This window comes from Petromyzon marinus, chromosome 74 (assembly GCF_048934315.1).
Source record: "Petromyzon marinus isolate PM22_M1 ecotype Great Lakes invasive population chromosome 74, UKy_Petmar_22M1.pri1.0, whole genome shotgun sequence".
NCBI classification, from domain to species: Eukaryota; Metazoa; Chordata; class Hyperoartia; order Petromyzontiformes; family Petromyzontidae; genus Petromyzon; species Petromyzon marinus.
Genome location: NC_133740.1, coordinates 10,056,725 through 10,072,999, shown reverse-complemented (window position 1 = coordinate 10,072,999; position 16,275 = coordinate 10,056,725). Strand labels below are relative to the sequence as shown.

Genomic DNA, 16,275 nt, shown 5'->3' with positions numbered 1-16,275 from the left:
GTTAGTCTATGGGTAATGTTAGTCTATGGGTAATGTAAGTCTATGGGTAATGTAAGTCTATGGGCAATGTTAGTCTATGGGCATTGTTAGTCTATGGGTAATATTAGTCGATGGGTAATGTTAGTGTATGGGTAATGTTAGTCTATGGGTAATGTAAGTCTATGGGCAATGTTAGTCTATGGGTAATGTAAGTCTATGGGCAATGTTAGTCTATGGCAGTGTTAGTGTATGGGTAATGTAAGTCTATGGACAATGTTAAGTCTATGGGCAAGTTTGATTTAAAGCTTTCGTGACTGCAGTAATTCATATTCTTAGTTCTTTCGGTAAAGTCTATGGGCAATGTAAGTCTATGGGTAATGTAAGTCTATGGGCAATGTTAGTCTATGGGCAATGTTAGTCTATGGGCAATGTTAGTATATGGACAATGTTAAGTCTATGGGCAATGTTAAGTCTATGGTTAATGTAAGTCTATGGGTAATGTAAGTCTATGGGCAATGTAAGTCTATGGGAAATGTTAAGTCTATGGGTAATGTTAGTATATGGGTAATGTTAGTGTATGGACAATGTTAGTCTATGGGTAATGTTAGTCTATGGGAAATGTTAGTCTATGGGCAATGTTAGTCTATGGGTAATGTAAGTCTATGGGAAATGTTAGTCTATGGGCAATGTAAGTCTATGGGTAATGTTAGTCTATGGGCAATGTTAGTCTATGGGCAATGTTAGTCTATGGGTAGTGTAAGTCTATGGGCAATGTTAGTCTATGGCAGTGTTAGTGTATGGGTAATGTAAGTCTATGGACAATGTTAAGTCTATGGGCAAGTTTGATTTAAAGCTTTCGTGACTGCAGTAATTCATATTCTTAGTTCTTTCGGTAAAGTCTATGGGCAATGTAAGTCTATGGGTAATGTAAGTCTATGGGAAATGTTAGTCTATGGGCAATGTTAGTCTATGGGCAATGTTAGTATATGGACAATGTTAAGTCTATGGGCAATGTTAAGTCTATGGTTAATGTAAGTCTATGGGTAATGTAAGTCTATGGGCAATGTAAGTCTATGGGAAATGTTAAGTCTATGGGTAATGTTAGTATATGGGTAATGTTAGTGTATGGGCAATGTTAGTCTATGGGTAATGTAAGTCTATGGGAAATGTTAGTCTATGGGCAATGTAAGTCTATGGGTAATGTTAGTCTATGGGCAATGTTAGTCTATGGGTAATGTTAGTCTATGGGTAGTGTAAGTCTATGGGTAATGTTAGTCTATGTGTAATGTTAGTCTATGGGCAATGTTAAGTCTATGGGTAATGTTAGTCTATGGGTAATGTTAGTCTATGGACAATGTAAGTCTATGGGCATTGTTAGTCTATGGGTAATGTTAGTCTATGGGTAATGTTAGTCTATGGACAATGTAAGTCTATGGGCAATGTAAGTCTATGGGTAATGTTAGTCTATGGGCAATGTAAGTCTATGGGTAATGTTAGTCTATGGGTAATGTTAGTCTATGGGCAATGTTAGTCTATGGGCAATGTTAGTCTATGGGTAATGTTAGTCTATGGGTAATGTTAGTCTATGGGTACTGTAAGTATATGGGCAATGTTAGTCTATGGGCAATGTTAGTCTATGGGTAATGTTAGTCTATGGGTAATGTTAGTCTATGGGTAATGTTAGTCTATGGGCTATGTTAGTCTATGGGCAATGTTAGTCTATGGGCAATGTAAGTCTATGGGCAATGTTAGTCTATGGGTAATGTAAGTCTATGGGTAATGTAAGTCTATGGGTAATGTAAGTCTATGGGCAATGTTAGTCTATGGGTAATGTGAGTCTATGGGCAATGTTAGTCTATGGGCAATGTTAGTATATGGGTAATGTAAGTCTATGGGTAGTGTTAGTCTATGGGTAATGTTAGTCTACGGGTAATGTAAGTCTATGGGTAATGTAAGTCTATGGGTAATGTTAGTCTATGGACAATGTTAGTCTATGGGTAATGTAAGTCTATGGGTAATGTAAGTCTATGGGCATTGTTAGTCTATGGGTAATGTTAGTCTATGGGTAATGTAAGTCTATGGGTAATGTTAGTCTATGGGTAGTGTTAGTCTATGGGTAATGTTAGTCTATGGGTAATGTTAGTCTATGGGTAATGTAAGTCTATGGGCATTGTTAGTCTATGGGTAATGTTAGTCTATGGGTAATGTAAGTCTATGGGTAATGTAAGTCTATGGGCAATGTTAGTCTATGGGCATTGTTAGTCTATGGGTAATATTAGTCTATGGGTAATGTTAGTGTATGGGTAATGTTAGTCTATGGGTAATGTAAGTCTATGGGCAATGTTAGTCTATGGGTAATGTAAGTCTATGGGCAATGTTAGTCTATGGCAGTGTTAGTGTATGGGTAATGTAAGTCTATGGACAATGTTAAGTCTATGGGCAAGTTTGATTTAAAGCTTTCGTGACTGCAGTAATTCATATTCTTAGTTCTTTCGGTAAAGTCTATGGGCAATGTAAGTCTATGGGTAATGTAAGTCTATGGGCAATGTTAGTCTATGGGCAATGTTAGTCTATGGGCAATGTTAGTATATGGACAATGTTAAGTCTATGGGCAATGTTAAGTCTATGGTTAATGTAAGTCTATGGGTAATGTAAGTCTATGGGCAATGTAAGTCTATGGGAAATGTTAAGTCTATGGGTAATGTAAGTCTATGGGTAATGTTAGTCTATGGACAATGTTAAGTCTATGGACAATGTTAAGTCTATGGACAATGTTAGCATCATCTTCGCTGAACCTCATCACCACCGATGACCAACCTCATCATGGCTTAACAACCTCATTACCACCACCACCACCGTGGCCGTCCACGAGACGCCCACGAGCCCGACCACTCTGGAGGGCACCGTCCTAGGGCGGGGTGGTGGCGGGGGGTCGCTCGCACGAAGCCGGCAGGCGATCTAGACAAGGCCGCGGCGTCGGTGTGGCCTACTCAACAGTCGTTAACACCACGTGCGTGACCGCTGTTCAATTTGCTATTGTGAATTGATGTATTGTTCATTGATTGTGAATTGATTGTGAAATGATTGTGAATTGATGGATTGTGAATTAATTGTGAAATGATGTATTGTGAATTGATTGTGAAATGATGTATTGTGAATTGATTGTGAAATGATATATTGTGAATTGATTGTGAAATTATGGATTGTGAATTGATTGTGAAATGATTGTGAATTGATGGATTGTGAATTGATTGTGAAATGATGTATTGTGAATTGATTGTGAATTGATTGTGAAATGATGTATTGTGAATTGATTGTGAATTGATTGTGAAATGATTGTGAATTGATGGATTGTGAATTGATTGTGAAATGATGTATTGTGAATTGATTGTGAAATGATTGTGAACTGGTGTATTGTGCATTTATTGTGAATTGATGTATTGTGAATTGATTGTGAAATGATTGTGAATTGATGTATTGTTAATTGATTGTGAATTGATTGTGAAATGATTGTGAATTGATGGATGGTGAATTAATTGTGAAATGATGTATTGTTAATTGATTGTGAAATGATGTATTGTGAATTGATTGTGAAATGATGGATTGTGAATTGATTGTGAAATGATTGTGAACTGATGTATTGTGCATTTATTGTGAATTGATGTATTGTAAATTGATTGTGAAACGATGTATTGTGAATTGATTGTGAATTGATTGTGAAATGATTGCAAATTGGTTGTGAAATTATTGTGAATTGATGGATTGTGAATTGATTGTGAAATGATGTATTGTGAATTGATTGTGAATTGATTGTGAAATGATTGTTAATTGATTGTGAATTGATTGTGAATTGATTGTGAAAGGATTGTGAATTGATGGATTGTGAATTGATTGTGAAATGATGTATTGTGAATTGATTGTGAAATGATGGATTGTGAATTGATTGTGAAATGATTGTGAATTGATGTATTGTGAATTGATTGTGAATTGATTGTGAATTGATGGATTGTGAATTGATTGTGAAATGATTCATTATAAATTGATTAATAATGCATTGTCAATTGATTCATTGTGAATGTATTGTGAATTTATTCATTATGCTTTGATTGGCACTGCTAAAGTTGTGAATTTATTAATTGTGAATTGATTAATTGTGACTTGATTGTAAATTTGATTTATTTTTGTTTTGGCAGACCCAAGTTGTGAATTGATTTATTCTTGGCAGGGCACTGCCACGTTGTGAATTGATAGTTGTGAATTGATTGTGAATTGGTTATTGTGAATGGATTTATTTTTGGCTTGGCACTGCCAAGTTGTGAATGGATTGTGAAATGATTGTGAATTTATATAATTGTGAATTGATTGTGCACCGATTGTGAACCGATTTTGCATCGACTTCTTGTGAATTTCTCGTGAATCGGTGTATTTTTTTGGGCTCGGCACTGCCAAGTTTTTTTTTAATTCATTTCTTTGCGAACGTCTCGGCGATCCCCGAAAAAGCCCCCTTCGACCGAGGAGCAACTTGCCTCTTGGGCAGCGAAAGCCTGGCACACCCGCGCGCGAATTCCGTTAGCGGGCCACCGACCCTGCCGCCGCCCCGGGGCATCCTCCCTCCCACGTCTAGGTTGGCTTGGCCTGGAATGAGCACTGCGCCTGGTGAGCGAGACTGAAAAGTTGGCCGTGTAAGTTCTGCGATGCAGCGCGTGTGGTGAGTGCGGCCGCAGAGCCGGGGGCAAGCGGCGAACGTGGCCGCAGTGCCCGGGGGGCAAGCGGCGAACGTGGCCGCAGTGCCCGGGGGGCAAGCGGCGAACGTGGCCGCAGTGCCCGGGGGGCAAGCGGCGAACGTGGCCGCAGTGCCGTGCCCCGGGGGGCAAGCGGCGAACGTGGCCGCAGTGCCAAGTCGTACCCCTCTCACCTTCTTGTTGCGGGCGCTGGACAGGAGGCAGGACTTGCCCAGGCGCTGGTAGCCACCGATCACCTCAATCTCGTCGGCCGGCGGGAACCGCTTCTTCACCAGCTGGCCGAGCGGCGTGTGGGTGTTCTCCAATGCGCCCGCCGGTGTCCCCGCGTCCACCTCGGCGCGTCCCGCGTCGGGGACCGCCGGCTTCCGTGGCGCCGGCGTGATCCGGTAGGAATTGCCCAGCCCCTTGGTGATGGTGGCACCCCCCGATGATCCTCCGCCGCCGCCGCCGCCGCCGCCGCCGCGCTTGCCGAGGACCCCCGGGCCGTCCTGGAGCCGTACGATCACCTCGTCGATGTTCGACTCGGGCAGCGGCGCGTCCCGTGTCGCGTCTTCCGCGGCGGACGCCGGGCAAGGCCCGGGGCTCCTGGCCGACGGAGGGGAGGCCGGAGGGACGGGCGAAGGGGCCGCCCCCCGGGCCGACGGAGGGGACGGCGGCGCCTGGTACGGCAGGGGCGGAATGGCGGCGGCGGCCGGCCGCCGGACGAAGGTGGGGGACGAGACGACGGGCGGCCTGGGAGAAAGCGGCGGCGGCGGCGGCGGCGATTCCGGCGCCGGGGCGGCAGCTGGCGGCGCCGACGCCGGCTTGGCGTCGGGCATCGGCTCCCTGCCCCCGCGCACGTCGGCGGCCCGCTCGGCGACCCGGCGCGGCTTGGGGATGACGGTGATGGAGTAGCCGGAGTCGGCGCGGAGACTCGCAAGGGCCCGCGCCTGCCTGTCCCCGGAGGCCACGGCGGCCGGGTCCGGTCGCACCGCCGGACGGATCTCAAAGTTGGGCCCCGACAGGACGCGGGGGCCGCGGGCGGTGGGCGACGGCGGCCCCGGTTCGGGGCCCCGGACCGAGGGCGAGGACGGCGGGGAGGAGGCCGAATGGAGGCCGTGGGAGGCGGACGTCCGGGATTTCGAGCCCTGGGTCGCCGCGGGCGGCGCCGCCGGCGGCAGCTCGTAGCTCCGTGCCGTCGGGGATTTAGGCCCCGTCGCCGAATCGGCGCCGCCTCTCTGTCCCCGCGGCCCGGGCCTCCCGCCGGGCAGCGACGGTTTTACCCGATCCGGCGACCTCGGGGAGGCGTTCCCGGCGGACGTGGCCGGCGGGTGCAGGCCGGCGTTCTTCTCCGGGTGCACGGTGAACGAATTCTTCGACCGCGTCGTGAAGGGGCCGCCGGGCTCCTCCGCGGCGCCGCCGCGAGGCGAGGCGAGGCCCGGGTCCCGGCCCGCGGCGACGTTCGCCAGGGAACCCTCCGGGCGGCCCCCGCCGGGGCCTCCTTTCGCCGCCGGCGGCGGCGGCGGCAGCGGCGGCAGCGTCGGCCGGGAACGCGGGCGGCTCGCCGCGACCGCGGCGGACTTGCGGGCGCGCGGGGCCGCGTCCGGCGACCCGTGCCGCTTACCCCGCGGTCCCCGGCCCCGCTCGCCGCCGCCGCCCGCCCTCAGCAGGTCGTCGGCGCTGGCCGACCGCCGCGCCCCCCACGTGTTGCCGGGCTCCCCGGAGCGGCCGCGGGGCCCGTCGAACCTCGACAGGAGGCTGCTGACGCGGCCCTGAAGCGTGAAGCCGCCGCCGCCGCTGCCGCCGTCGGCGCCGTCGGCGGGTGGCCGGGCCTCCTCCCCGTCGTCGCGGCCGTCCCGCTCCGCCGCGCGGATCACCACGACCTCCCGGGCCACGATCGTGGCCGCGGCCGGAGGGCCGGCGGCGGCGGCGGCGGCGGCGGCGGCGGCGGTGGCGGCGGCCGACCCCGCCGACGTTTTAGTCCGCGGCAGGTAGTAGTCCGGGTCGGACTCGATGATGATGATGTTGTCGGCGCGGATGGTGCGGATGCCCGGGATGTGGCTGTAGAGGTCAAGCAGCGGGTCCTGGGACGACGACGACGACGACGACGGCGGCAGCGGCGGCGAGGCGGCCCCTCGTCGCTGACGTCGCTCGCGCGTCACGAAGGGATTCTCCCGCACGGGGCGCAGCTTCTCCTGCAGCACCAGCACCTCCTCGCCGTCCGACGCGGCCGCCGAATCGTGCTGCCCGTCGTGGTGGCCGTGGTTGTGGTTGTGGTGGCGGTGGTTGTGGTGGTGGTGGTGGTGGCGCTGAACGTGGTGGTTTTCCTGCTGCTGCTGCTGCTGCTGGTGCTGCTGATGCTGCTGATGATGATGATTCTGCTGCTGCTGCAGCTGCTGATGTTGCTGCTGCTGATGATGATGATGATTCTGCTGCTGCAGCTGCTGATGTTGCTGATGTTGCTGCTGATGATGATTCTGCTGCTGCAGCTGCTGCTGCTTCTGCTGATGCTGATGTTGCTGATGATGATTCTGCTGCTGCTGCTGATGTTGATGCTGCTGCTGCTGCTGGAGGTGGTGGTTTTCCTGTTGCCGCTGCTGCTGCTGCTGATTCTGCTGCTGGCATTGCTGCTGCTGCTTTTGCTTCTGCTGATGAAGGTGGTGGCTCAAAATGTCAGGCACCCCCTTCCTCCTCCGTCTGTCGAGGAGTTCCCGTTTCCAAAGTGGCACCTGCGGCGGCGTCAGCTCGTCCACGTCGTCCCGTAGATGTCGAGACATCGCGATGTCTCCGTGTCTCTCCCACCGTGTGTCTCCCACCGTGTGTCTCCCTTGGTGTGTCTCCCACCGTGTCTCTCCCACCGTGTGTCTCCCACCGTGTGTCTCCGTGTCTCTCCCACCGTGTGTCTCCCACCGTGTCTCTCCCACCGTGTGTCTCCCACCGTGTCTCTCCCACCGTGTGTCTCCCACCGTGTGTCTCCCACCGTGTCTCTCCCACCGTGTGTCTCCCACCGTGTCTCTCCCACCGTGTCTCTCCCACCGTGTGTCTCCGTGTGTCTCCCACCGTGTCTCTCCCACCGTGTCTCTCCCACCGTGTGTCTCCCTTGGTGTGTCTCCCACCGTGTGTCTCCCACCGTGTCTCTCCCACCGTGTGTCTCCCACCGTTTGTCTCTCCCTCGGTGTGTCTCCCACCGTGTGTCTCCGTGTGTCTCTCGGTGTGTCTCCCCCGTGTCTCCCCCGTGTCTCTCCCCGTGTCTCAGTGTCTCCGTGTCTCCATGTCCCCGTGTCTCAGTGTCCCCGTGTCTCAGTGTCCCCTTGTCTCAGTGTCTCAGTGTCCCCGTGTCTCCGTGTCCCCGTGTCTCAGTGTCTCAGTGTCCCAGTGTCCCAGTGTCTAGTGTCTCCGTGTTTCCGTGTCCCCGTGTCTCAGTGTCCCAGTGTCTAGTGTCTCCGTGTTTCCGTGTCCCCGTGTCTCAGTGTCTCAATGTCTCCGTGTCTCCGTGTCCCCGTGTCTCAGTGTCTCAGTGTCCCAGTGTCTAGTGTCTCCGTGTTTCCGTGTCCCCGTGTCTCAGTGTCTCCGTGTCTCCGTGTCCCCGTGTCTCAGTGTCTCCGTGTCTCCGTGTCCCAGTGTCTCAGTGTCCCAGTGTCTAGTGTCTCCGTGTTTCCGTGTCCCAGTGTCTAGTGTCCCCGTGTCTCCGTGTCCCCGTGTCTCAGTGTCTCCGTGTCTCAGTGTCCCAGTGTCTAGTGTCTCCGTGTTTCCGTGTCCCCGTGTCTCAATGTCTCCGTGTCTCCGTGTCCCCGTGTCTCAGTGTCTCCGTGTCCCCGCGTCTCAGTGTCTCAGTGTCTCCGTGTCTCATTGTCCCCGTGTCTCCATGTCCCCGTGTCTCCGTGTCCCCGTGTCCCCGCGACTTCTGCCTTCCCCACTGCTCTCTCTGTCGCTGGGTTTCCGCGTTCCGGCCTCAATAAAGTTACTGCCCCTCGTGTCTCTCCCCGTGCTTCCGTGTCTACCCCCGTGTCTCCGTGTCTCTCCCCGTGTCTCCGTGTCTCTCTGTCTCTCCCCGTGTCTCCGTGTCTCTCTCCGTGTCTCCGTGTCTCTCCCCGTGTCTACCCCTCCTGTCTCTCCCCGGTGTCTCTCTCGGTCTCTCTCCTGTCCCACCACCACCAGCCCGGTGTCTCTCTCTGCGTCTTGTCTCACCTTGGGTGAAGCGTACTCCCACAGCGTCCGCTGTCTCCGCGTGTCTCTCTCTGTCTCCGTGTCTCTCTGTCTCCGTGTCTCTCTGTATCTCTCCGTGTCTCTCTGTCCCTATCTGTCCCTCTCTGTCTCTCTCTGTCCCTCTCCGTGTCTCTCCGTGTCTCTCCGTCCCTCTCTGTGTCTCTCCGTGTCTCTCTGTCCCTCTCTGTGTGTGTCTCTCTCTCTCTGTCCCCGTGTCTCTCTGCTAAAAAAGGAACTCCCCCAACACGACCGCCACCGCTCCCCGGCGTCACGTGCCCAGCCTCGTGACGTAGGCGGCGGGCGCGTGAAGCCAGAGGGCCGCCATATGCAGTCGACTCGCGTCAACAACATACATCAACAAACATCAACAAACAACACATTTATTACTTAAAACTTTCGTGACTGCAGGAATTCATATTCTTGGTTCTTTCGGTAAAGTCACGAATATAGAAAATTAGAATTTTTTTAAACTAAATAAAAATTAAAAATATTTATTTTCATTTATAATTTTACATTTTTGTTATTTTATCTACGTGACTTTACCGAAATAATCAAGAATAACAACAACAAACAACTACGCATGGGGGGGGGGGATGAGTGGGGTGTGAAATCCGATGAGCTATGAAGCTCTTTTGGGGGGGTGGGTGGGGGGTCAGTAAGTTACAACAACAAACGATACAAACAACACAACAGGGATGGCAATTATGGGTCTCTGTGGGTTTCTCTGTGGGTTTCTGTGTTTCTGTGTGAGTCTCTGTAGGGTCTCTGTGGGTCTCCATTGTTGTATATGAGTCTATGGGCCTCTGTGGGTCTCCATTGTTGTATATGGGTCTCTGTGAGTCTATGGGTCTCTGTGGCTCTCCATTGTTGTATATGAGTCTATGTGTCTCTGTGGGTCTCCATTGTTGTATATGAGTCTATGTGTCTCTGTGGGTCTCCATTGTTGTATATGAGTCTATGGGGCTCTGTGGGTCTCCATTGTTGTATATGAGTCTATGGGGCTCTGTGGGTTTCCATTGTTGTATATGAGTCTATGGGTCTCTGTGGGTCTCCATTGTTGTATATGAGTCTATGGGTCTCTGTGGGTCTCCATTGTTGTATATGAGTCTATGGGTCTCTGTGGGTCTCCATTGTTGTATATGAGTCTATGGGTCTCTGTGGCTCTCCATTGTTGTATATGGGTCTCTGTGAGTCTCTGTGGGTCTCCATTGTTGTATATGAGCCTATGGGTCTCTGTGGGTCTCCATTGTTGTATATGAGTCTATGGGTCTCTGTGGGTCTCCATTGTTGTATATGAGTCTATGGGTCTCTGTGGCTCTCCATTGTTGTATATGGGTCTCTGTGAGTCTCTGTGGGTCTCCATTGTTGTATATGAGCCTATGGGTCTCTGTGGCTCTCCATTGTTGTATATGAGTCTATGGGTCTCTGTGGGTCTTCATTGTTGTATATGAGTCTATGGGTCTCTGTGGCTCTCCATTGTTGTATATGAGTCAATGGGTCTCTGTGAGTCTATGGGTCTCTGTGAGTATCCATTGTTGTATATGAGTCTATGGGTCTCTGTGGGTCTCCATTGTTGTATATGAGTCAATGGGTCTCTGTGAGTCTATGGGTCTCTGTGGGTCTCCATTGTTGTAATGAGTCTATGTGTCTCTGTGGGTCTCCATTGTTGTATATAAGTCTATGGGTCTCTGTGGGTCTCCATTGTTGTATATGAGTCTATGGGTCCCTGTGGGTCTCCATTGTTGTATATGAGTCTATGGGTCTCGGTGGGTCTCCATTGTTGTATATGAGTCTATGGGTCTCTGTGAGTCTATGGGTCTCTGTGAGTATCCATTGTTGTATATGAGTCTATGGGTCTCTGTGGGTCTCCATTGTTGTATATGAGTCAATGGGTCTCTGTGAGTCTATGGGTCTCTGTAGGTCTCCGTTGTTGTAATGAGTCTATGTGTCTCTGTGGCTCTCCATTGTTGTATATGAGTCTATGGGTCTCTGTGGGTCTCCATTGTTTTATATGAGTCTATGGGTCTCTGTGGCTCTCCATTGTTGTATATGGGTCTCTGTGAGTCTCTGTGGGTCTCCATTGTTGTATATGAGCCTATGGGTCTCTGTGGGTCTCCATTGTTGTATATGAGTCTATGGGTCTCTGTGGCTCTCCATTGTTGTATATGAGTCTATGGGTCTCTGTGGGTCTTCATTGTTGTATATGAGTCTATGGGTCTCTGTGGCTCTCCATTGTTGTATATGAGTCAATGGGTCTCTGTGAGTCTATGGGTCTCTGTGAGTATCCATTGTTGTATATGAGTCTATGGGTCTCTGTGGGTCTCCATTGTTGTATATGAGTCAATGGGTCTCTGTGAGTCTATGGGTCTCTGTGGGTCTCCATTGTTGTAATGAGTCTATGTGTCTCTGTGGGTCTCCATTGTTGTATATAAGTCTATGGGTCTCTGTGGGTCTCCATTGTTGTATATGAGTCTATGGGTCCCTGTGGGTCTCCATTGTTGTATATGAGTCTATGGGTCTCTGTGGGTCTCCATTGTTGTATATGAGTCTATGGGTCTCTGTGGGTCTCCATTGTTGTATATGAGTCTATGGGTCTCTGTGGGTCTCCATTGTTGTATATGAGTCTATGGGTCTCTGTGGCTCTCCATTGTTGTATATGAGTCTATGGGTCTCTGTGAGTCTATGGGTCTCTGTGAGTATCCATTGTTGTATATGAGTCTATGGGTCTCTGTGGGTCTCCATTGTTGTATATGAGTCAATGGGTCTCTGTGAGTCTATGGGTCTCTGTGGGTCTCCGTTGTTGTAATGAGTCTATGTGTCTCTGTGGGTCTCCATTGTTGTATATAAGTCTATGGGTCTCTGTGGGTCTCCATTGTTGTATATGAGTCTATGTGTCTCTGTGGGTCTCCATTGTTGTATATGAGTCTATGGGTCTCTGTGGGTCTCCATTGTTGTATATGAGTCTATGGGTCTCTGTGAGCCTATGGGTCTCTGTGGGTCTCCATTGTTGTATATGAGTCTATGGGTCTCTGTGGGTCTCCATTGTTGTATATGAGTCTATGGGTCTCTGTGGCTCTCCATTGTTGTATATGAGTCTATGGGTCTCTGTGGGTCTCCATTGTTGTATATGAGTCTATGTGTCTCTGTGGGTCTCCATTGTTGTATATGAGTCAATGGGTCTCTGTGAGTCTATGGGTCTCTGTGGGTCTCCATTGTTGTAATGAGTCTATGTGTCTCTGTGGGTCTCCATTGTTGTATATAAGTCTATGGGTCTCTGTGGGTCTCCATTGTTGTATATGAGTCTATGGGTCTCTGTGGGTCTCCATTGTTGTATATGGGTCTCTGTGAGTCTATGGGTCTCTGTGGGTCTCCATTGTTGTATATGAGTCTATGGGTCTCTGTGAGTCTATGGGGCTCTGTGGGTCTCCATTGTTGTATATGAGTCTATGGGTCTCTGTGGGTCTCCATTGTTGTATATGAGTCTATGTGTCTCTGTGGGTCTCCATTGTTGTATATGAGTCTATGGGTCTCTGTGGGTCACAATTGTTGTATATGAGTCTATGGGTCTCTGTGGGTCTCCATTGTTGTATATGAGTCTATGGGTCTCTGTGGGTCTCCATTGTTGTATATGAGTCTATGGGTCTCTGTGAGTCTATGGGTCTCTGTGGGTCTCCATTGTTGTATATGAGTCTATGGGCCTCTGTGGGTCTCCATTGTTGTATATGAGTCTATGGGTCTCTGTGGGTCTCCTTTGTTGTATATGAGTCTATGGGTCTCTGTGAGTCTATGGGTCTCTGTGGGTCTCCATTGTTGTAATGAGTCTATGTGTCTCTGTGGGTCTCCATTGTTGTATATAAGTCTATGGGTCTCTGTGGGTCTCCATTGTTGTATATGAGTCTATGGGCCTCTGTGGGTCTCCATTGTTGTATATGAGTCTATGGGTCTCTGTGGGTCTCCATTGTTGTATATGAGTCTATGGGTCTCTGTGGCTCTCCATTGTTGTATATGAGTCTATGGGTCTCTGTGAGTCTATGGGTCTCTGTGAGTATCCATTGTTGTATATGAGTCTATGGGTCTCTGTGAGTCTATGGGTCTCTGTGGGTCTCCATTGTTGTAATGAGTCTATGTGTCTCTGTGGGTCTCCATTGTTGTATATGAGTCTATGGGTCTCTGTGGGTCTCCATTGTTCTATATGAGTCTATGGGTCTCTGTGGGTCTCCATTGTTGTATATGAGTCTATGGGTCTCTGTGGGTCTCCATTGTTGTATATGAGTCTATGGGTCTCTGTGGGTCTCCATTGTTGTATATGAGTCTATGGGTCTCTGTGAGTCTATGTGTCTCTGTGGGTCTCCATTGTTGTATATGAGTCTATGGGTCTCTGTGGGTCTCCATTGTTGTATATGAGTCTATGGGTCTCTGTGGGTCTCCATTGTTGTATATGAGTCTATGGGTCTCTGTGGGTCTCCATTGTTGTATATAAGTCTATGGGCCTCTGTGGGTCTCCATTGTTGTATATGAGTCTATGGGTCTCTGTGGGTCTCCATTGTTGTATATGAGTCTATGGGTCTCTGTGGCTCTCCATTGTTGTATATGAGTCTATGGGTCTCTGTGAGTCTATGGGTCTCTGTGAGTATCCATTGTTGTATATGAGTCTATGGGTCTCTGTGAGTCTATGGGTCTCTGTGGGTCTCCATTGTTGTAATGAGTCTATGTGTCTCTGTGGGTCTCCATTGTTGTATATGAGTCTATGGGTCTCTGTGGGTCTCCATTGTTGTATATGAGTCTATGGGTCTCTGTGGCTCTCCATTGTTGTATATGAGTCTATGGGTCTCTGTGGGTCTCCATTGTTGTATATGAGTCTATGGGTCTTTGTGGGTCTCCATTGTTGTATATGAGTCTATGGGTCTCTGTGGCTCTCCATTGTTGTATATGAGTCTATGGGTCTCTGTGAGTCTATGGGTCTCTGTGAGTATCCATTGTTGTATATGAGTCTATGGGTCTCTGTGAGTCTATGGGTCTCTGTGGGTCTCCATTGTTGTAATGAGTCTATGTGTCTCTGTGGGTCTCCATTGTTGTATATAAGTCTATGGGTCTCTGTGGGTCTCCATTGTTGTATATGAGTCTATGGGTCTCTGTGGGTCTCCATTGTTGTGTATGAGTCTATGGGTCTCTGTGGGTCTCCATTGTTGTATATGAGTCTATGGGTCTCTGTGGGTCTCCATTGTTGTATATGAGTCTATGGGTCTCTGTGAGTCTATGGGTCTCTGTGAGTATCCATTGTTGTATATGAGTCTATGGGTCTCTGTGGGTCTCCATTGTTGTATATGAGTCAATGGGTCTCTGTGAGTCTATGGGTCTCTGTGGGTCTCCATTGTTGCAATGAGTCTATGTGTCTCTGTGGGTCTCCATTGTTGTATATAAGTCTATGGGTCTCTGTGGGTCTCCATTGTTGTATATGAGTCTATGGGTCTCTGTGGGTCTCCATTGTTGTATATGAGTCTATGGGTCTCTGTGGGTCTCCATTGTTGTATATGAGTCTATGGGTCTCTGTGAGTCTATGGGTCTCTGTGGGTCTCCATTGTTGTAATGAGTCTATGTGTCTCTGTGGGTCTCCATTGTTGTATATAAGTCTATGGGTCTCTGTGGGTCTCCATTGTTGTATATGAGTCTATGGGTCTCTGTGGGTCTCCATTGTTGTATATGGGTCTCTGTGAGTCTATGTGTCTCTGTGGGTCTCCATTGTTGTATATGAGTCTATGGGTCTCTGTGGGTCTCCATTGTTGTATATGAGTCTATGGGTCTCTGTGGCTCTCCATTGTTGTATATGAGTCTATGGGTCTCTGTGAGTCTATGGGTCTCTGTGAGTATCCATTGTTGTATATGAGTCTATGGGTCTCTGTGAGTCTATGGGTCTCTGTGGGTCTCCATTGTTGTAATGAGTCTATGTGTCTCTGTGGGTCTCCATTGTTGTATATGAGTCTATGGGTCTCTGTGGGTCTCCATTGTTGTATATGAGTCTATGGGTCTCTGTGGCTCTCCATTGTTGTATATGAGTCTATGGGTCTCTGTGAGTCTATGGGTCTCTGTGAGTATCCATTGTTGTATATGAGTCTATGGGTCTCTGTGGGTCTCCATTGTTGTATATGAGTCTATGGGTCTCTGTGGGTCTCCATTGTTGTATATGAGTCTATGGGTCTCTGTGGCTCTCCATTGGTGTATATGAGTCTATGGGTCTCTGTGAGTCTATGGGTCTCTGTGGGTCTCCATTGTTGTATATGAGTCTATGGGTCTCTGTGGGTCTCCATTGTTGTAATGAGTCTATGTGTCTCTGTGGGTCTCCATTGTTGTATATAAGTCTATGGGTCTCTGTGGGTCTCCATTGTTGTATACGAGTCTATGGGTCTCTGTGGGTCTCCATTGTTGTATATGAGTCTATGGGTCTCTGTGGGTCCCCATTGTTGTATATGAGTGTATGGGTCTCTGTGAGTCTATGGGTCTCTGTGAGTATCCATTGTTGTATATGAGTCTATGGGTCTCTGTGGATCAAATACTTTTTTTCCCTCACTGTACACTACACTATACACTGCACTACTACACTACACTCTACACTATCCTATACACAACACTACACACTATTCACTACACTACACGCTACACTATACGCTACACTTTACGCTACACGCTACACTACACGCTACACTATACGTTACACTATACGCTACACACTACACTACACACTATACACTACACACTATACACTACTATACACTACACACTACTATACACTCTACACTACACTATACACTACACTGCACACTAGTGCTGTACTAGTCACGAATTGGCCACGTTCTGTTCAACGTAACACACAACCTTTACTACACTACACTATACACTACACACGACACTACACTACACACTAAACCTCACTAAAATGTTTCCACGATCTAACGCAAAACAACATCAACAACCACAACAACAACACCCCCCCCTGTATTGTGGATGACGTCGCTCGCGAAAGCCACGCCCCCTGCGCGTCACCAACAACGCTGAGTCGACGCTTCCTCCCGTGCCAATGTGGCAGCCGTAGCGCCGGAAACTGCCTGGGATGGTGGGGGGGTGGTGGTGGGGGGGGTGGTGGTGGGGAGGGTGGGGGGAGGGGTGGTGGGGGGAGGAGTGGGGGTGGGGGTGCGAACACCCAGTGACAGATTTTCTGAACCGGTCCTGGTCCTCCCCTAGGTCGACTCAGCCTCAAATGAGTTACCTGGTGCTGTGTTGTGTGTAGTAAAAACATCGCCGCTGGGGAGACAAAGGCGGCCGGGCGTGGTGCTGGCCACCCACCCCCCCCCCTTTGTTACCCGTGCTGGCCTTC

At 49.5% G+C, this 16,275-nt stretch overlaps 1 protein-coding gene across 1 annotated transcript in view; it reads right to left on the bottom strand.

Moving 5' to 3' along the window:
* LOC142905265 (taperin-like) overlaps positions 1 to 9,172 on the bottom strand; it is a 42,054-nt gene extending 32,882 nt beyond the window's left edge. Inside the window, exon 1 of the mRNA XM_076056237.1 lies at positions 4,895 to 9,172. Coding sequence (XP_075912352.1) covers positions 4,895 to 7,477 — 2,583 coding nt within the window. The 5' untranslated portion in view covers positions 7,478 to 9,172. The remainder of the gene's footprint in view (positions 1 to 4,894) is intronic.
* Between the last annotated feature and the right edge of the window lie 7,103 nt (positions 9,173 to 16,275).